Raw genomic sequence first — 21,342 nt, 5'->3', positions numbered from 1 at the left:
TCTGGGGAGCAGAGCCCCTTTGCCCCTTGCCCTGCTGTGGGTGAACAGGCCACTCCTTCCTGGGTGACACTGGGAGGTGGATGCCTGCCTCTTTAGTGCGGTCCAGACGACTTAAGCAGCCCCAGCCTGACTGCATTTGGCTTGTCAGTGCTGATACCAAGCACTGCCCCTTGGCATCCCTTCCTTTGCCCCTCCATGTCACCTCCTTGCATACCACATGGTCCCAGAAGCAGCAGCCTCAGAGCAGGACTTTGCATTTCCCCTCACAGCTTGCTTGGGGGGGGAAAGCAGGCTGAGGTGAGGCTGCACGATGGGCACAGCAGCACCTCTCATGGCTTCTTTTTCTCTGTGTTTCCTTAGTGCCAGAGGAAACCCAATAAAGGCTTCAGTTTCCCCAACTTTCTGAAAACGTGTCCTGCAGGAATCTCCATAGGGAAGGGGCATCGAGACCTGCAAAACAACCTGGAGTCAACAAAGCAACCCAAACCAGGACCGATGCCTGAGTAAGTGTGTATTTATCTATCTTTCAGTTTGGGAATTAAAGATCTATTCCTTAACAATGCAGTTCTTGCGAATTCTTACAAGATGTTCATTATCCTCTCTTCATTTCCCACCCTGTGGTCGAAACAGCCTGGCTACAGGAAGAAGAAGAAAGAAGAAAACCAAAATAAAAGATCTTTGAAGAGGGGTACAATGGGTATTAGTGATAGTGGTAGTAATAATAGTCATAGTAGTAGCAACAGCAGCAGCAGTAAGGTTAAAATGGACCTTTGGTGGTTGGAAGTAGTTCTGCCTAGATTTCTCCTTACAAGGAGGCATGCCAAAGAGACACGGGGGGCTTTTAGCTCAAAAGAGCAGCTTTTGAGCAGGGTGCAGGGACAGGTTGGGTTTTCGGGAAGGTGAACAGAAACTAAGAGATAAGGCAGAATGGATAGAATGAAGTAGAGTTTCAGAGTTTTACTACAGGCATGTTGTGTTATTCCCTCTTCCTCCAGGGGGATGCACAGTCTCTTCTATTGAAGAAACATCATGTAGCAAACTAAATAATGCCAGTACTGTCCATTATATGTTAATAAAGCCCTTAGTTCCTGAAGTAGGATCACAGAGGATGTACATGGGGGAAATGTATCCACGCAGAAAGTACTATAATAGATGGTTTAGCTAGTTAATATTTTTAATATCACCCTCCTGGGCTCCTTTTCCATAAAACCTCCCAAGAAAACTAGTTTTGTTCCATTTTGTAGCACATGTGGTTCTGGGATATATTTTTTTCCATCCTATACCACCATCTGACTTAAGCCAAAGCAGGCACACAGGGGAACACATTGCAGCTGCAAGTAAGACCACTTGTTTTAAATGTGATAAAAATTCCCTGGAGAGTTTAAAGCTTTTGGTGTTTATTTTATTTAGGACTGTAAAGTATCAAGCAGAACTTGGACATGCTAACTGAGACTTTTTGCAGCTCTGAAGAGCTCCAGCCTCACAGAGCTCTGGAAAGCTAAATCATAGTTTGCTTTCACTGGTAGGCCATGAAATCCTTGTGAGAAACATGATAGAGAGGTGTAGATGAATGTGAGAAGCAGACAACAGATCTTGAGGCTGTGGGGATTGGATGTGCATGAGGCACAAGAAGGTCGTCTGTAGCATTAAAGTAGAATTGCTTTTCACTTTCAACCTGTGTCTGTCCTGCTTGCTGAGTCTCCGTTCAGGGCTAAAGGTATTTGAGCACAGTGGTCCCAAAAAAGGGAAGTAATAGCTGACAGAATGGCTACTCCGGCCTTTGTAATAATTTGGGGTTTTTTAATTATGCATTGCTTCTACTGACAGCTCCAATCACCGCGATATTTTCATCTCTTACAGTTTACACACGGGTTTGGGGGCTTTACAGTATTTTCTTTCTTTCAAAGAAACAAAAAGTTATCGTGTGTCTTAAATTTTGCCCAGATTTTTAACACTTTGATGACAGGTTTGCTTTAACTTAGTTAAAATACAGCACCGTTGTTAGCTTTGTTTGATTTAATGGGGGACGGGGTGGTGTTTAAAGTGTAGACAACCTCCACCCTAACTCCAGCCAGGATGACTCAGTCCTGTAGAGGTAGCCCTGCCTGTGCTAGTGTGCAAGCATCTGTGGAGGCAATGTGGACTTTGATGGTATGTCCACTGCCCCCTGTGAGAGGTGCAGCATGGGAGTACTGGACACTGACAGTTCATCCCGTGGTAGTACAAAGGCTCTCACCTGAACCCCTGTACAGGTCTCTAATGAGGTGGCTGTACTCATAGGAGCATCCTTGAGGCTGCTTTTCTCTGATACAGCCCCTGCCCCTTTTACCTTCCTAGCACTTAAAGCCAAGCCTGGCCAGTACAGGACAGAGTGGGCAGGAACTGCTTTGTCTTCAGACTGCAGCATACCTCATCCCCAGGCTCATGTGAACTTGCACTTCTGCCAGTCCTCTGCAGTCCCCAGGGGAAGCTGCAGAGAGAGACCAGAGAGAGTTGGATGTTTTGGGGGGCTGCAGGAAGCCTGAGGGGGTACCTCACTGAGCAGTTGCCTTAGAGACACGTGCTGATAGTGTCATAGAATCATATAATCATATAATAGTTAGGGTTGGAAAGGACCTTAAGATCATCTAGTTCCAACCCCCCTGCCATGAGCAGGGACACCTCGCACTAAACCATGTCGCCCCAGGCTCTGTCCTACCTGGCCTTGAACACTGCCAGGGATGGAGCATCCACAACTTCCTTAGGCAACCCATTCCAGTGCTTTACCATCTTCACAGTAAAGAACTTCTTCCTTATATCTAATCTAAACTTCCCCTGTTTAAGTTTGAAGCCATTACCCCTTGTCCTACCACTACAGTCCCTAAGGAAGAGTCCCTCCCCAGCATCCTTGTAGGCACCCTTCAGATACTGGAAGGCTGCTATGAGGTCTCCACACAGCCTTCTCTTCTCCAGGCTGAACAGCCCCAACTCTCTCAGCCTGTCTTCATACGGGAGGTGCTCCAGCCCTCTTATCATCCTCGTGGCCCTCCTCTGGACTTGCTCCAACAGCTCCATGTCCTTTTTATGTTTAGGACACCAGAACTGTACACAATACTCCAAGAGAGCAGAGCAGAGGGGCAGGATCACCTCCTTTGACCTGCTGGTCACGCTTCTTTTGATGCAGTCCAGGATGCGGTTGGCTTTCTGGGCTGCGAGCGCACACTGCTGGCTCATGTTAAGCTTCTCATCCACCAACACCCCCACGTCCTCCGCAGGGCTGCTCTGAATCTCTTCTCTGCCCAGCCTGTAACTGTGCCTGGGATTGCCCCGACCCAGGTGTAGGACCTTGCACTTGGCTTGGTTAAACTTGGTGTCCTGCAGAAAGCCTGTGGACTGAGCTGCTCTAGGGGCCTCAAGACTGTCTGCTGTGTCGGTCTTGGTTGCTGAACAACCTTTCTTGCAACACAAGTTGTCCAGGCCCCAGCTGTGTGCAGGATGCAAGAGTATGTATCCCTGCCAGTGTAAGAGGGCTTCTCTAAGATCCACAGCTGTGATGGGAGCAGTTGGCTGACTCTTATGTCACTGTCCTTTGGCTTTACAAAAGCAGAAGGCCTCTAGTGAGACCAGATCACAGCCAGGACCATTCATCTTGCAGGAGGCTTTCTGCAGTACCAGTTTTCCAGTGACCCCTACAGACCTATTGTAGAGGCCTTTGCTGGGGTTACTGGGGTCACAGAAGGCTTGTTTGGGCAGCCTTGGGCAGGGAGAGAAAATGGCTCCACTCCCAGCATACCAGCCCCATGCTTTAACATCAAAATCCCTCTGTCCTGCTAAGATTTCATCTTCAGGCTTTCCACAGGCTTTCCAGGGAAAGACTCGTGACCTGTGAGAGAAGAGTTACGCAGCCTGGAGGGAAAGAGCACACAGCAGTAAACTGACTACTATGGTGGTCATTACAGACTAGCACATCAGTTTGAGCTTCTTTCATTCGAAAGACAAAATGTGAAGTTACTGAGCCAGCAGGAGCAGCTGATGGTGCAAGGTAGGTATTTGTGAGAGCCCTACACACCTGTAAGTCTGATGCATTAGTAGAGAGAGAAATCTTTCAAATCTCTTGTATATGCTTGGATAAAGGTAAGAGTGCCTTTGCTGGTGCAAGGCAGACTCTCTGACCAGGGCAATGGCAGATTTTGCAGACATTTGAAAGCAGTATTTCCTCACTCTTTTAACCTATCTTTCAAAATAGAGCTAACTCTAGTTTAACCTACAGCTAATTTCACATAGTCATTTTGAGGATCTGGGGCACCCATCATCATTTTGAGCACAACTTAATGCACACCTGGCAAATACGGAGACTTCTGGTTTGTGCTACGCAGCAGATCTGAGGCACCCTTGCATCTATAAAATACTTTTATTAGTTTAACATGTTGAGAAAAGATTAATATTTTCTTAAACCTGTATTAAAAATCCTTTATTAAAAACAAGTAAGTATATGTAAATATATAAAACTATAAAGTACAAAGTGCTTCTTGCTTCCCAGTACAGTAGGACTCAGGAGTGGCAAGTAAATTTGCTGTTAATCTGTTCAGTGTATTAGGTCCAGGGCTGAAGAACTGACCAGCTAGTTTCAGAAAAGACAGCTAAGCTCATTCCTCTGACAGGTCCAAACTGATCTTGTTTCACCTCAGACTCCCTTCCTGCTCCTTTTGACAAATGTCAGTGCTTACTGGTGAGAGCAAGACTGGAGCTGTAGGGACTAGCAGGCTCCCTAAAAGGATGCAGCTAGGTGTTTTACAAAGGCAGAGATTTCCAGTTGCTAATGGGGAAGAGAATTCAGGCACTGAGAGAGCTCCTCTGTACGGTGTTCCTCATGGAAAGTACATCCTTTGCTTTGGGATCATCTTCTTGCTGGACTGGGCAAAGCCAGAGGTCCAAATTGCATCAAGTTCCCTTAATCGGTAAGTACTCAGATCCCCTTGCAAGATGCATGGTCTGAAGCATCATCAAGTCCCATGTGTCAAATTTTTTTACCACTGTAATATTACAGAGTAAAAAGTTGTCAGGTTATACATCTATACCTGAACACCTAAGCAGGACAATGAACTGCTGTGGAAGTACTGTAAAATGAAAAATACAGTTGTTCCCCTTGCAATTGTTAGGGTAACTGAACTCCAAATAAGATCTTTTCTGTCACTATCCATCTCTTCTAACACTGAAGAACAGCTTCAGTTGTACTTGGTCTCCTTCCAAACGCCCCTATCATCTGCAGAAACATGACAGGTCCCTGCATTCTCCAAGTGGTCACCTTTGCTAGTTCTTCTGCCAGCTTCCACCTCACCAGGCACTGCTCTGTCATTCCCCTAAAAGTGAGCTGTGCTCTCAGTGTTCCCCTATAGGAGAGCATGACTTGGCCTGGGGAAGGTCACCTACCCCAATCTTAGACCAGCAGGTTCATCTTCTTATGGAAAATTTAAACCAATGGAATTGCAGGAGAGGTGGAGAAGGAACAGAAAACCAAGTAGAACAAGCTTATCCTGAATGTCTCAGCATCTGGCAGGAGACCAGAAAGGTGAGAAATGCTGCCATACTTAACTTCTGCTGCTTGCTTTCACAAGCAGCACTGTAGGCAGGGCTTTTCTTTCCTGTTTGTAGGAGTGGACAAAGCGGCTCATTGGAACAGACTTGTATTGCAGATCACATACTTACACTTACCTGCTGCAGTGGAAGGATGTTCTAGCTCCTACTGCTCTTTAGCTAAGAGGCATGTCATAAATTGTGACCACAACGGATCATAATCCAATTAAAATTTTATTAATTATAGCAAGTAGAATATGAGCAAAAACAGCGCTGGACGACAGGGGAGTCTGCGCTCCGCCACTGCCGTGCTGAGCAGTTCAAACAGTCCCTTTTTATACATCTTTACTTCCGTGTTCATGAAGTAGTGGAGGTACTCTGCGCGTGCTTCAGTTGTTGTTAGGGGGTCGTTTTCTACCTCCTGGTGGTCGTTGAGGCCGAAATAAGAAGTCTTTCTCCTTTATCCCATAGTTGACCCCTCATTCACATGTCCTTATCTGGGGTTGTTTGTCCTGTTTCTGTCGGTTCCTGGGAGTCTGGCGGTTATCTCGCGATTGTGGTTATCTTATCTTACTCAAGCAGTGTCCGAGTTTCTGTCTGCATAAGCGATTTCACATCTTTGTTGCCTAACCTTTACATTGAGCTTAACATAAATCTTAATAAACAATATCCTAGTCCATAGTTTCTCACAATCCCCCCTTTTTCTTTTTATCCTATTATTGTTTATTAGACGTTACTTTCATTTTCGGCACTGCGAACAAACCTTTTTCCACAATCCCAACATTTATCATAACACTCACAAGGTAATACCTCACAATTACAAAAGGCATAGTTCTCACGTGGCATAATGCATTCACAACAATCTTCATCTTCATTAATAGATACTAATTTTGACTCTGGTAAATTATATACTTTCCAAGCCATAGGTTCATGAGGGTTTCCATTTGCTTGGGTTATTATCAATAACAAAACTAACGGTATACCAGAAAAAAGGGTGTCTGTCAATTTTGCCAATTTAAGTATATTTTACCAGTCCTGGGGAAGTTCGGCCATTGCTGCTTTTGTGTCCCATCGTTCTGGTTCTTTTCTCCACAGTTTGTTCCTCCTCTGCCTCGCCCGTCGACTCGGTTGCTTCGAGCCACGGGGTGTACCATCTTCTCGGCAGCAAGGGAATTCTTCAGGAGAACAGCTGTTTCGGGCTTTCTGCCTGTTTATATAGGCTTCCCACTTTGCAGCTTTAACTAATGGGGCAAAGTAAGACACGGTCAGTACTTCCCTTCTGCATTTTATAACCAAAATTTCAGCTACAAAGGGGACTGGTTCGTTGGAGTGGTAGCAATAATATCGAGGGTTTATTCCTTTGGCAAAAATTTCCCACCACTCATGGGATTCCCGAATAATTTTTTGTTTAGACTCTAATTGTTTTAATTTCCACTCAGTGAGAGTTCTTTGGATTTTCCAACACTGTGTGCAAACTCCTATTGGAGGGTATCCACATTCACAATGTGTCTACCATTTATCCTGGCATACCTTACACCTAAAACAAGCAAATGGATAACAATTGCAGTTCAAATCATTACACCCACCTAATTCGTATATCTAGAGTGCATATATTATTTACATCAACATATCTTCTATATTTAATATTGTGAGGTTGCATAAGTTTAGCAATTTCCTTCAACACACTTTGTACGCTTCCATATATAATAGAAAAAAAGAGAAATAATTATAGCAAATATAAACAGCAATACACACTTTATACCAAAAGGTAATGCGGCAAAATAATCAAATAAAGTCTTTATCATTACGTTATCTTTTCAGGGTTATCTTGGTGTCACCTGGAGTACTGATTACTTTCCAGTGGGGTCTCGTCACTGGGCCTTTAATGCGACTGGCATGAGTCCATCCACGCTCAGCAGTTCGGACAGCTGTTTCTGTTGTAAGCAAAACAAGATAAGGTCCCTCCCAATTGGGTTTTAGGGTTTCTTCCTTCCACACTTTAATCAATATCCAATCCCCAGGTTTAACATTATGAATTTTTAAGTCCAACGGGGGTCGTTGTACAATCAGTCCATGTTCCCAAAGCTTGTTACGATGTTCTGCTAATTGTGAAACATATTCATTAATCACACGGTCTCGAATTAAAACATTTGTTTGTGGACTTTCAATTCTATAAGACATTCCATACACCATTTCAAACGCTGATATTCCTACATCTGCTCGGGGTCTGGTTCTGAGAATTAATAGTGCCATGGGTAGGCACTTAATCCATGATAATTTGGTTTCTATCATTAATTTAGTCAAAATAGTTTTGATTTCTCCATTTATCCTTTCAACTTTTCCCGAACTTTGTGGATGCCATGGTGTATGGTATTCCCACTTAATCCCCAAGCTTTCAGCTAGATCTTTAACAATTTTTGACACAAAGTGTCTTGTGCTAACAATCGATCAATTTCTGGTTTTAATCCCCTCCGTCCTTCTAGGGATATGGGATATTGCCTTACCCTCACAGGTATGTGGGGTTCGGAAAGTTGGATTTTAATCGGTGGGATTTTCAGTCTACTAATTGTGTCCGGAGAGTACCAGACATCGGGGTTAATTTGTTTTTGATCATCCACGGTTAAAGGATAAGCAGACACTGTTAGCTCCTGATTTTTCACTTTAATTTCTAATTGCAATTCAACAATTAAATCTCGTCCTAACAGATTAAATTCTGCTTCAGGGACGAGCAAGAGTTCACCCATTCCAAATTTATTTTCAGTTTCGAATACCACATTTTTGATTTTGCTTACTTTAAAGGGTTCTCCTTTTGCCCCAATTACTTGTACCTTTTCAGGGGAAACTTTACATCCCTCAGGTATTTGCTTAATAGTTGATTTCTCAGCCCCAGTGTCTACTAAAAAGGTGAACTCTTGTTTATGGGGACCTATTTTTAATTTTATCAAGGGCTCATGATGACTCCGGTCCCCTAAGATATAGAGCCCCTGACTCTCTGCTTGGGGTCCCTGGGCATGTTGAGCATCCCACAGTCTCATTCCTGCTCGTCTAATCATATCTCTTTCCTCGGTAGTAAATAATTGACCAAGGATAGATTGCATCTCATCCCAAGTATAAAGGTTTGGTCCCAAAAATTGATTTAATCTTTCTGCCACTCCCAGTGGGTCCTCAATTAAGTTTCCCAATTCGGTTCTTTTAAAATCTCGTAGGTCAGCCGAGTTTAGGGGTACGGAAATATATCCGATCACAGGTTGAGGTCCCCCCATGGGTATTTCCCTTAGGGGGTACATCTGAGCTGCCCCTTTTTGACTTCTAGTTACGCGTCTAGGAAGAGGGGGTGTCATAAATTGTGACCACAACGGATCATAATCCAATTAAAATTTTATTAATTATAGCAAGTAGAATATGAGCAAAAACAGCGCTGGACGACAGGGGAGTCTGCGCTCCGCCACTGCCGTGCTGAGCAGTTCAAACAGTCCCTTTTTATACATCTTTACTTCCGTGTTCATGAAGTAGTGGAGGTACTCTGCGCGTGCTTCAGTTGTTGTTAGGGGGTCGTTTTCTACCTCCTGGTGGTCGTTGAGGCCGAAATAAGAAGTCTTTCTCCTTTATCCCATAGTTGACCCCTCATTCACATGTCCTTATCTGGGGTTGTTTGTCCTGTTTCTGTCGGTTCCTGGAAGTCTGGCGGTTATCTCGCGATTGTGGTTATCTTATCTTACTCAAGCAGTGTCCGGGTTTCTGTTTGCATAAGCGATTTCACATCTTTGTTGCCTAACCTTTACATTGAGCTTAACATAAATCTTAATAAACAATATCCTAGTCCATAGTTTCTCACAATCCCCCCTTTTTCTTTTTATCCTATTATTGTTTATTAGACGTTACTTTCATTTTCGGCACTGCGAACAAACCTTTTTCCACAATCCCAATATTTATCATAACACTCACAAGGTAATACCTCACAATTACAAAAGGCATAGTTCCCACGTGGCATAATGTATTCACAGCAATCTTCATCTTCATTAATAGATACACTCTTATATTTTGCCCCAGACCTCGTAGTTAAAATAAGCAGTTTAGCTATGTCAAACCGTTCTTTAATAAAGTGTATTTTATGTTTGTTATTGTCTAGTTCATAGGTTTATGAGGGTTTCCATTTGCTTGGGTTATTATCAATAACAAAACTAACGGTATACCAGAAAAAAGGGTGTCTGTTAATTTTGCCAATTTAAGTATATTTTTACCAGTCCTGGGGAAGTTCGGCCATTGCTGCTTTTGTGTCCCATCGTTCTGGTTCTTTTCTCCACAGTTTGTTCCTCCTCTGCCTCGCCCGTCGACTCGGTTGCTTCGAGCCACGGGGTGTACCATCTTCTCGGCAGCAAGGGAATTCTTCAGGAGAACAGTTGTTTCGGGCTTTCTGCCTGTTTATATAGGCTTCCCACTTTGCAGCTTTAACTAATGGGGCAAAGTAAGACACGGTCAGTACTTCCCTTCTGCATTTTATAACCAAAATTTCAGCTACAAAGGGGACTGGTTCGTTGGAGTGGTAGCAATAATATTGAGGGTTTATTCCTTTGGCAAAAATTTCCCACCACTCATGGGATTCCCGAATAATTTCTTGTTTAGACTCTAATTGTTTTAATTTCCACTCAGTGAGAGTTCTTTGGATTTTCCAACACTGTGTGCAAACTCCTATTGGAGGGTATCCACATTCACAATGTGTCTACCATTTATCCTGGCATACCTTACACCTAAAACAAGCAAATGGATAACAATTGCAGTTCAAATCATTACACCCACCTAATTCGTATATCTAGAGTGCATATATTATTTACATCAACATATCTTCTATATTTAATATTGTGAGGTTGCATAAGTTTAGCAATTTCCTTCAACACACTTTGTACGCTTCCATATATAATAGAAAAAAAGAGAAATAATTATAGCAAATATAAACAGCAATACACACTTTATACCAAAAGGTAATGCGGCAAAATAATCAAATAAAGTCTTTATCATTACGTTATCTTTTCAGGGTTATCTTGGTGTCACCTGGAGTACTGATTACTTTCCAGTGGGGTCTCGTCACTGGGCCTTTAATGCGACTGGCATGAGTCCATCCACGCTCAGCAGTTCGGACAGCTGTTTCTGTTGTAAGCAAAACAAGATAAGGTTCCTCCCAATTGGGTTTTAGGGTTTCTTCCTTCCACACTTTAATCAATATCCAATCCCCAGGTTTAACATTATGAATTTTTAAGTCCAACGGGGGTCGTTGTACAATCAGTCCATGTTCCCAAAGCTTGTTACGATGTTCTGCTAATTGTGAAACATATTCATTAATCACACGGTCTCGAATTAAAACATTTGTTTGTGGACTTTCAATTCTATAAGACATTCCATACACCATTTCAAACGCTGATATTCCTACATCTGCTCGGGGTCTGGTTCTGAGAATTAATAGTGCCATGGGTAGGCACTTAATCCATGATAATTTGGTTTCTATCATTAATTTAGTCAAAATAGTTTTGATTTCTCCATTTATCCTTTCAACTTTTCCCGAACTTTGTGGATGCCATGGTGTATGGTATTCCCACTTAATCCCCAAGCTTTCAGCTAGATCTTTAACAATTTTTGACACAAAGTGTCTTGTGCTAACAATCGATCAATTTCTGGTTTTAATCCCCTCCGTCCTTCTAGGGATATGGGATATTGCCTTACCCTCACAGGTATGTGGGGTTCGGAAAGTTGGATTTTAATCGGTGGGATTTTCAGTCTACTAATTGTGTCCGGAGAGTACCAGACATCGGGGTTAATTTGTTTTTGATCATCCACGGTTAAAGGATAAGCAGACACTGTTAGCTCCTGATTTTTCACTTTAATTTCTAATTGCAATTCAACAATTAAATCTCGTCCTAACAGATTAAATTCTGCTTCAGGGACGAGCAAGAGTTCACCCATTCCAAATTTATTTTCAGTTTCGAATACCACATTTTTGATTTTGCTTACTTTAAAGGGTTCTCCTTTTGCCCCAATTACTTGTACCTTTTCAGGGGAAACTTTACATCCCTCAGGTATTTGCTTAATAGTTGATTTCTCAGCCCCAGTGTCTACTAAAAAGGTGAACTCTTGTTTATGGGGACCTATTTTTAATTTTATCAAGGGCTCATGATGACTCCGGTCCCCTAAGATATAGAGCCCCTGACTCTCTGCTTGGGGTCCCTGGGCATGTTGAGCATCCCACAGTCTCATTCCTGCTCGTCTAATCATATCTCTTTCCTCGGTAGTAAATAATTGACCAAGGATAGATTGCATCTCATCCCAAGTATAAAGGTTTGGTCCCAAAAATTGATTTAATCTTTCTGCCACTCCCAGTGGGTCCTCAATTAAGTTTCCCATTTTGGTTCTTTTAAAATCTCGTAGGTCAGCCGAGTTTAGGGGTACGGAAATATATCCGATCACAGGTTGAGGTCCCCCCATGGGTATTTCCCTTAGGGGGTACATCTGAGCTGCCCCTTTTTGACTTCTAGTTACGCGTCTAGGAAGAGGGGGAGACCCTTGTTCCGACTCTGGTGGGGGAGTGGGCGCTCTGGGGACTTCTGCGGGAGCAGGAGGAGGAATGTAAGGAGGGGGGGTTAGAAGGGTTTCGTCTAACTCTTCCTTCTTTTTCTTTTGTTTAGTTTTTATTTCATTCAGCGGATAAAGTCTAGCTCTCGGTCTTTCTAGCCACACTTCCCCATATTGACTCTCCTCCGGGTTAAGGGGTTTTTTATTATTAACCCAGAGGTTTAATTGCTGTCTTACCCAATCTTCTTCTGACCCATAGACTGGCCAAAAGACATTTTTAGAAATCTTCTTCCCTCCCCATATCTTAGTACAATATTCTATCATTTTTTGCTTATCTTTCCCTAGGGTTCCAGGGAAATATCTCCAATTGTCTAAGATATATGCCAGAGGGGTATTTTTAGGTACAGTGTGTACCCTCCCCATGGGAGTCGAAGGCTTGCTGCCCTTCGCCCCCATCTTCTGGATTATCCACAAACACACACTCACTCGCTCCCCTTATTCCTGGCCCAGTCCCTCGCGGGAGGTGGGAAACGCAGTACTAAAGGGTCCATACTCGCTTGGTTCAGTATATCGAACCTCTCGTTCGTTATAATCCAGGATACCCAATCCCGCCCGAACGGCGAACCCGCGAACAACTTCGCAGTATACTTACGCGTCCTGCATCTTCGTCCGGACTCCCGTGCACAGAATTTTATGGGATTTTACCGGTCCTTTTTTTGCTCAATATCCTAGAATTTAGGTTCGTCGGTAAGGTTGGAGTGAGCTGTTGGTCGCGGGGCCGCGAAATGTCGCGGGGCGCCTCCCCGGAGGACCAAAGCCCACCGTTCCTTATCCGAGTCACGGCACCAGAAATTGTCATAAATTGTGACCACAACGGATCATAATCCAATTAAAATTTTATTAATTATAGCAAGTAGAATATGAGCAAAAACAGCGCTGGACGACAGGGGAGTCTGCGCTCCGCCACTGCCGTGCTGAGCAGTTCAAACAGTCCCTTTTTATACATCTTTACTTCCGTGTTCATGAAGTAGTGGAGGTACTCTGCGCGTGCTTCAGTTGTTGTTAGGGGGTCGTTTTCTACCTCCTGGTGGTCGTTGAGGCCGAAATAAGAAGTCTTTCTCCTTTATCCCATAGTTGACCCCTCATTCACATGTCCTTATCTGGGGTTGTTTGTCCTGTTTCTGTCGGTTCCTGGGAGTCTGGCGGTTATCTCGCGATTGTGGTTATCTTATCTTACTCAAGCAGTGTCCGAGTTTCTGTCTGCATAAGCGATTTCACATCTTTGTTGCCTAACCTTTACATTGAGCTTAACATAAATCTTAATAAACAATATCCTAGTCCATAGTTTCTCACAGGCATAATTAGCTCCATCCTTAAAGCAGAAGAGTTGCTGTGCTGTTTTCCACTAGGTTTGTGATAGGTATGGCTTCCACCCATCTGAAAGCTTCCCCCCACCCCCATAATCCAAGTACATGAAAGTGAACAAAATGGCTGAAATATAATGTTCCTCTCCTCTGCAACGTTTTTTACCTTCACTCACGTCAGCTAAAAAATCCTGTTACCTGCACAGTTGTCCACTTTGACCTTTCTGTCAGAACAGCCTTTCTTACAGCCCAGACTCAAAAATAAATACAACATTGAGGGAAGCACAGCAAAGGTGCTCCAGTGACTCTGCCCTAGCCCTTGCCTATTATGCAACAGGACCCTGATATGCCAGTGTGCCAGCTGAGCATTTGCAGTCATGGTCTCTGCCCAGAGACCTGAGTCCTTCCCTTACTGGACCCCTGGCATCCCCTTTTTGGCCTGGCTAGGCTTCAGGAACATCTGCTGTTGCTGTATCTTCTGCCTTAGACAAATCACCACTGTTTGTCTCAGCACGGAGCCGCTTGTAGTCAGTGTGGAAGAAGATGACGTAGAAACAAGCCATAGCACTGCAGAGGCCAGCCAGCACCAGAACTGGAGCTGCAAGGAAGACAGCGTCTTAGTCAGTGAATTCACAACTTCCCACGGGTGCAGAAGTGTCAAGGTCAACTCCCAGCACCTGCGTAGCCTGAGTGATCACCTCATGAGGCTACCCCTGAAGACAGCGTGTAGCTCACAGCGGGGCAGTGCCAGCCAAACCTCATCCATGCAACACTGGCATAGGATTTGGGTGAAATGTGGGAGGTTTCCAGGACTCTTGTTCTGCATAACCCACAGGTTGGAGGTCTTACAACGCTGCACAGAGCATGTTTGTGAGGGATTATGTGAAGATGTTTTGCGTGCTGGGGAGTGGTGAACAAAGTTACAAGAAAGATTGAATAAAAACACTTGAACTTTGTAAGAGAACAGGTCCACACAGGTAATACTTCTTGTATCATCTGAGAGGAAAGTGCAGGAAGGGTTCACTAAGGATAAACTTAAATCAAAGAAAAATTTGTGTTGAAAGAACCTTTTCTGAATTAAAAAAAAAAAAAAAAAAGAAAAGCACATCTGAAGGGCTATGCAAAAAGACCTGGTAGTAGTTATATTCTTATTCCAGCAGTGTCTCAAATAAACACCTCCATGCCTTTCTCCACAGATGTCCCTGTGAATATCAGACCACAGATGAGCAGGAATGGGTGCCTATCATGACATCCAGCTCTGATCTGACAAGATAGAGAGTTGCATGCCTTCAGACATAAAGCAGTCAAATTGCTTTTAGGGGGCAGTTATTGTGAAGCCTTGTTCCCTGACAGCTAGTGGTGCTTGTTCTGTGAAGTTTCTGCTCAGCCTTAAGAGATGTTTGCCAACCTTTGTGTTATGGTGTGTCCCCAGAACTCAGGGTCAGTATTACATAAATACAAACCAGCTAAGAGATCAAGACCAGGGTTTAGCCTGCAGTAAAACCAGAGTTGTGCTCCTGTTCATTCCAGTTGCTGTTTGGAATGTGGAATAAGTCAGAACAAAGCTGTACTGGCATGTTACAAACCGGCAGCTGTGTATGCAGAAGCAAGGGAAGTAGCTTTCAATCAACGCCTTTGTAGTCTCAGCCACACACACTGCAAAGCAGCATAGGCTGTGCTACATGGACAGTGTCTTCCCCCCAGAACAGCTGCTTTCTAGCTTGGTGGTCAGGTCACTGCAGGGTGGCTGTAAGAGAAATTTTAACCCAGAGTCAGCAGCAGCATCCATAGCACCTTAGATGTCTTCCCATTCCAATCTTGCAGGCCTGGTTTAGCAGAAGCAGCAAGGAGTGCGCCATCAGGTTGGGAAAGGGGGCTAAGAGATAGGCTATAATAGGCATCAGTCTTGCAAGCTCCCTCACACTGAGATCTGCAGGAAAGTGGGGGCACATGGGGTGCAACCAAATGTCCAGCATCGTTTCCCAAGGATATACATACTTGTCCAGTCCAGGGCTCCATCCTGATCAAGGGCGCAGGTGGAGGATGGATCCTCAGAAACACGGATGGTGAGACCTTGTAGCAGAATCATTAAAATCACACCTTCAATTTGGCTGTGGGGAGAAACCAACATGTGGTCATGATGCCTGCCTGATTCACCAGTGCTGTAGACAAGCCCAGCTTCCCCAGTGAGAACGAGGCCCCTTTCTGGAGCAGAGAAAGCTACTGCCACCTTCTTCTGGGCCAGGTGCTTGGTTAACTGGCCCTTGCTCACAGGGTATCCAGGTCAGCCTTTCAGCATGCTCCAACATGGCGGCAGCATGGCAGGAGCACTATATATTCCCTCCACAGGTATGCAGATGTTGAACTATAGCTATCAAGGAGCTGAGGCTTAGTCACTGGGCAGAGACTTAGAAATACTTCTCACTGCAGGATTGAAGATGGGAAAAAGTCAGGCAATGACTTCAGCTTTGCCCTCATTCATACCTGGCTGGCTATGAATGAGGCAACGAAGTCCACAGCAAGTGGGAGACAACAGCCTTCAAAGGCAGCGGCTAATGCCTCTCTTTGACTGATGTTTTTGCTGCTGCAGCTCCATCTGACATACATAAGGCACCAGGCCACAAATACCTGCTTAGGGCTCCAACAAGTCATTCCTGCTGCAGTCCAGTGCCAACCCTAGGCATGTAAATTGACCACAGGAAGGACGGTCACTACCCCATCTGTTGTGACTAGCTGCCCTCTGAGTGATGAGCCCCATCTCCCTCAGCAGAGCACCGGGACCTGACAAGTACCATTCCATGTACTGCCATGGGAATGAGTGCCCCTCTCAAGCACACAACCCCCATCTGCTTCAAAGGTAAGTGATGCTGGGCATGGTTAAATCCCGATTCATGCCAAGCAAGGGAGACCTTCATCTTCCTTCTTGTTTTTCTTGCACCAATTCCATATGCTCCTCCTTGCTTTAAAACCTTTAGCTCTTCAGCTCTATGGCTCAGGCAGCCAGCTTCCCCCTTACCATGGTCATGTGCATGGACACCAGAAGGAAGTGCAACAGGATGGCTACCACTGACATCCATGCTCTTCTTTATTTACTCCCCCACCCCTGTATGTGTGAGCATGTGTGTTCAAACCCAAGCCTACTTACCTTGCAACAAAAATCAAGCCTGTAGATGTACCCTCTCCCACAGGGTAAGAACACTCCACAGCCAGCTCCATGGCAATAGGATAGATGGCAAAACCAAAAAAACCAAAGAGTGAGCTGGTGATGGCCAGCGTGACGGCCTCGTTTCTGAACCGGGAAGTCTGCAGGCAGAAGAGAAACACCAAAGTCTCACTGTCAGCACTGCTGCACAGAAAGTCTCTGAAACCATAATCTGCAGGAAGTCCTAAGGACTCTCTTCTCACCAGTACCTTCCCTATCTGTTCCTAAAATCTTTTACCTCCAACCCTCTGAAGTCAACAATAGCTACATGTAGAGATTTATCTGTTGAATTTAAGCAAGGAGAGACAGGATCAGCAGAATTACCTGAAAAGCATTGGTGTGGTCATATTTCTGTGACTTGACTTCCTTGGTCAGTAACTTACCAGGAGCATACTAGGCATATCTCCAGCACCAAGTGAAACACACACCTTCCTCCTAGGTCAAGCTAACATTTAAGAATTGGTGTTTGCATTGGGTTACATGTGACAATTCACTGGGTTGCTACAACTCATTGATAAAGGAAAACTACACCTTAGTTGCAGCAGCTCAGTGACAAGGAAAGTTATTCCTTATCATGGCAGATCCATGTTTGTAACATTGGGGTTTTACCACAAAAAGCCCCCACAAAGCAAACAAAAAAACCCCTGAAACATTCATAAACCCTGAAGATCAGTTTAGTGCCTAGAACAGCCTTGTCCCTAACTCTTGAGGAAAGAGCATGGCCTTGTCCAGCCAATGCTAGAAAGAAAAAGCCATATATCCTGCAGCCACAGTGCTGATACCTCATTCCTTAATCATGTAATAAACTCACTCAGAGGAACATGAGGTGTCTGTCCTGGCACGGCTGCAGCAGGCCTGGCCGAGCTAAACTGGTACAGTCAAGGAAAACTCTGTGTCTGGAATCTGAGTTCAAAGCATCAAGCAGATCTGAATACATGTTTTTTGGTTTACTACTTTGAACTAGTTCATCTGTATGGGATGAACGTCGTGGAGAGAAGGGGAGGAGGGAAAGGTCTGCTTGTTGGTCCTGATACAGTCACTTGCCTATGCTGTGCTTTACCTGAGCGCAGGCATGCTGACTTGTATTCAGAGCATCCCCCCAACAAATGCCAGAGTACTAAGGGTGGAAATGAAAGGTCTGCTTTAGGCATCTTGTCCTACACTGAGAAAGGCACTGCATTTGTCTGTCTCTTCAAAGTAGAGTTAACATTACTGGGATCTTGGCCCAGGGGGACGTGTGATCATGCTGTATTGAAACTCTGAATTTTTCAACACGCAGGAGAAATGCACAGCACAAGCCTATTGAAAAAGCAGAGACGTGCACCAGTCTGGGTCCTTTGCAGTGCCAGGAGTCCTCTCTCTCATGCTCAGGTTCCTGCTAGGTGATGGCTCCCACTGGCAATGACTATGCTCAGCTGCAGTGCCTGCACTCCAGCCCCATGGGAGTAAAGTCTCCAGGTTCTGCACTCCTATCCTGGCTGGATTCAAGTGCCTCCTTTTTCTGCCTCTCCCTTGTCTTGTCCTCCTTGAAGAACTACTGCAGAAATAGGCACATAACTAGGTCCTTTCTGCTAATCTTACACTCTTGGCAGCCACCACTGTTGAAAACAAGCATTGGGAAAACTATGGCATTCTTTTTCATTTTTTGTAAGATGAGTATTTAGCAATTCCATCTTTTTTTGGGAAGAGTGGTCTTAGGGACAGTAAACAAACATTGCGATCCTATGGGAACAAGTAAAATTATGGCAATTTATTTATATCCTGAATATATATCAGGCTCCATAGTGACTGTGAAATCCTCAGTAAAGGGTTTTTCTTTAAAACATTCCTAGCCAAGAGGGATCACTGCAAAATGTAACAGGTGGCTTAATGAATACTTTGACATCAAATGACCTTGGTTTGAGTTGATGATTTATCAGATGGCAACAGAACTGAACCCACAGGTACGGTGCAAGGCAAGGGAGAACTCACCACTGCGAACACGATGCTGGCAAGTGCACTCAAACAGAAACAAATCTTGGTGGACTCTATGAACTTCCTTGTCCGATCGACATACAGGCCTAGCAGGAAAGCACCCAACAAACCACACACTGTGAACAGCGCACCATTCAGGCCAGCAAATTCCTGGAGGGCAGAAGAACAAGTAACTGAGCAACTAGAGCAGTTAGGAAAGAGGTTTTAGTGTCACTGACCCTTCTGCCAGCTGCTAGTGGGTCACTTGCTGAGGCAGGAGGAGCTTCCTGGCCTGTTGCAATAGCTGAGGCCTCCATAGGGCTGAGTAGCAAATAACAGGGCTGAGGTGCTGCTACAAGTGTGAGGGGCAGCCGGGGCACAGCACACCCAAGGTCTCAATGGATGACAAGTCTTTGCAAACCTAGCAAGGGAGGCTGGGTGCATAGCAGCAGCACTTCCCTGGCATTAAATGCTCCAGCCTATGCATGAGACTGTTCTCTATGGGTAATCGGGTGCTTTGTCCACACTTGGTAACAGGTCCAACTGCTTTGGGGTCTGCTCCTGTTTATAATCATGCTCCTGACTGTCTTCTTACCAGGGGCCACAAGGCTGGCAGCCCCAAAGTGTGTTAGATGAAAACCAGTGTCACCTGGCTGTAGCAATGAGGTCTAACTAGAAAGCCAGTGAGCAGTAGTTAGGATGGGGTACGTGCTCTGTTGCCTCCAATGACTGTCTTTGCTTGTCCCAGCTCCGTAAGAATTATGTCTCAGCTCCATAAGAATTCAAATGCTGACACCAGTTCTGAAAGCAGGGAAGCTTTAACAAATTTGGGTAAACATTATTGGGAGCCTCAGGGGCAGACTGGAAGGAAAGGGTATCTGGAATAGCTTCTGTGGGGTAAAGGGCCAGGGCAAGCAAGTCACACACAGACAAAAGCATTGTGACGCACAGAAAGCAAGGCTACAAAGTTTAAAAAATTTTCAGTTACAAGCCAACAGAGTGTGCAAATGTGACCTGGCTACGGAGTACAGGGCCAGGTATCAGACCTGGGAGCTGGGAAGGAGCAGACAGAGACCAGAGATGTGGATGTGCAGATACAAAAGCTGGAGGGGTGTTTTAAGAGGACTCTCACGGGAATACAAGTAGCAGGACTGAAGTGCTGCCTGCCTGAGGGGAAATGCAGGAACTGGGGCAGCCCCTTGCTGTTGCAGGGATTGAGCAGGAGGAATCAGCTGTGCACAAACTGTGCTCAGCTGTAAAAGCAGCACCTGGCCAGTGTCATGGGAAGGGTGGGGAAATAACCGTCACAGTACCTGTGACTTCATCTGCTGCCCTGGCTTCATGAAAGACTGCAAAGAGGAAAAGGTGCTTGCATCAACCTGCTTTCAGCTTCACTCTAGTGCCTGCCTGGGCCCCATCCTACTCTGGGGAAAGAGTCAGAAGGCTGCATAGGCATCAGTGGTCTGGAGTGGCTGAATAAAAACATAGTACTCTTTTTTTTCCTAAAAAGTATTTGAGGAGTAAAGGTTTTTCAATTGCAAATGGGAGCCTGACCATGGGCAGTAATGAAAATGCAGATCAGCCTCTATACTGAGAGATTGTGCTCTGGATTAAAGTGCTGCTTAATCTATGTTAGATAATATCAGCAAATAAGATAAAAGACAGCGCATCGTATTCAACTGTCTTCATTTTGTTCCGAGTTGCTTGTAAGGGAAAATCATTATTATGGTATGTGGACAACGGGCAGGAAAGAAGACTCACATTTGAATACCCGTTTTCACAAAGGATCTGTTCTAGCAGAACTGAAAAGCAGGTGAACATCCCAATTCCTCCTCCAAAGCACACTGCCAGGATGATGTATGGCTTGTTTCTCATGAGCTACAGAAAGAAGTTAACACATCATTTAAATAAGTAGTCCTCCCGGAGAAAGGAGGGAAGAAGAGAAGGAAGGAAAGAAGGGAGGGAGGGAGGGAAGGAAGGAAGGAAGGGAGGAAGGGAGGAAGGAAGCTAGGAACGAAGGAAGGAAGGAAGGAGGGAAGGAAGGAAGGAGAAAGGGAGGGAGACAATAAGGGAGAGAGGGAGGAAGGAAGGGAGTGAGGAAGGAAGGGAGGAAGGAAGGAAGGAAGGCAGGAACGGGAGAAGGAAGGGAGGAAGGGAAGAAGGGAGGGAGAAAGGGAAGCAGGAAGGGAGGGAGAATGAAGGGTGGGAGGGAGTGAGAAGAAGGAAGGAAGAAAGGAAGGACAGAAGGAAGAAGAGAAGGAAGGAAGGAAGTAGAGAGGGAGAGAGGAAAGGAAGGAAGGAATGAAAGAAGGAAGGAAGGAGGAAAGCAGGGAGAGAGGGAGGGAGGGAAGGGAGTGAGGAAAGGAGGGAGGGAAGAAGAAAAGGAAGAAAGGAAGGAAGGGAGGGAGGGAGGAACGAAGGAAGGAAGGAAGGGAGGGAGGGAGTAGAGAGGAGTGGGAATGAAGGAAGGAAGGAAGGAGGGAGGGAGGGAAGGGAGGGAGGGACAGAGGAAGGAAGGAAGGAAGGAAGGAAGGAAAGAAGGAAGGAAGGAAGGAAGGAAGGAAGGAAGGAAGGAAGGAAGGAAGGAAGGAAGGAAGGAAGGAAGGAAGGAAGGAAGGAAGGAAGGAAGGAAGGAAGGAAGGAAGGAAGGAAGGAGTGGAAAAGGAAGGGAGGGAGGGAGGAAAGAAGGGAGGGAGGAGGGAAGGGAGG

At 45.0% G+C, this 21,342-nt stretch overlaps 1 protein-coding gene across 1 annotated transcript; it reads right to left on the bottom strand.

Annotated features, from left to right (window-relative positions):
• Positions 1–12,825: 12,825 nt before the first annotated feature.
• LOC115600816 (solute carrier family 49 member A3-like) lies at positions 12,826–20,508 on the bottom strand. Its single transcript, XM_030470182.1, has 5 exons — positions 20,395–20,508; positions 18,652–18,804; positions 16,624–16,781; positions 15,477–15,589; positions 12,826–14,076 (listed from the first exon to the last, which is right to left on the bottom strand). Exons 1-5 carry the CDS (start codon positions 20,506–20,508, stop codon positions 13,922–13,924), a joined length of 693 nt encoding a protein of 230 aa, XP_030326042.1. The 3' UTR covers positions 12,826–13,921.
• Positions 20,509–21,342: the final 834 nt, after the last annotated feature.

This window comes from Strigops habroptila, chromosome Z (genome assembly GCF_004027225.2).
Source record: "Strigops habroptila isolate Jane chromosome Z, bStrHab1.2.pri, whole genome shotgun sequence".
NCBI classification, from domain to species: Eukaryota; Metazoa; Chordata; class Aves; order Psittaciformes; family Psittacidae; genus Strigops; species Strigops habroptila.
The sequence above is the reverse complement of the archived record's forward strand: the minus strand, read 5'-3'. Positions and strand labels throughout refer to the sequence as shown.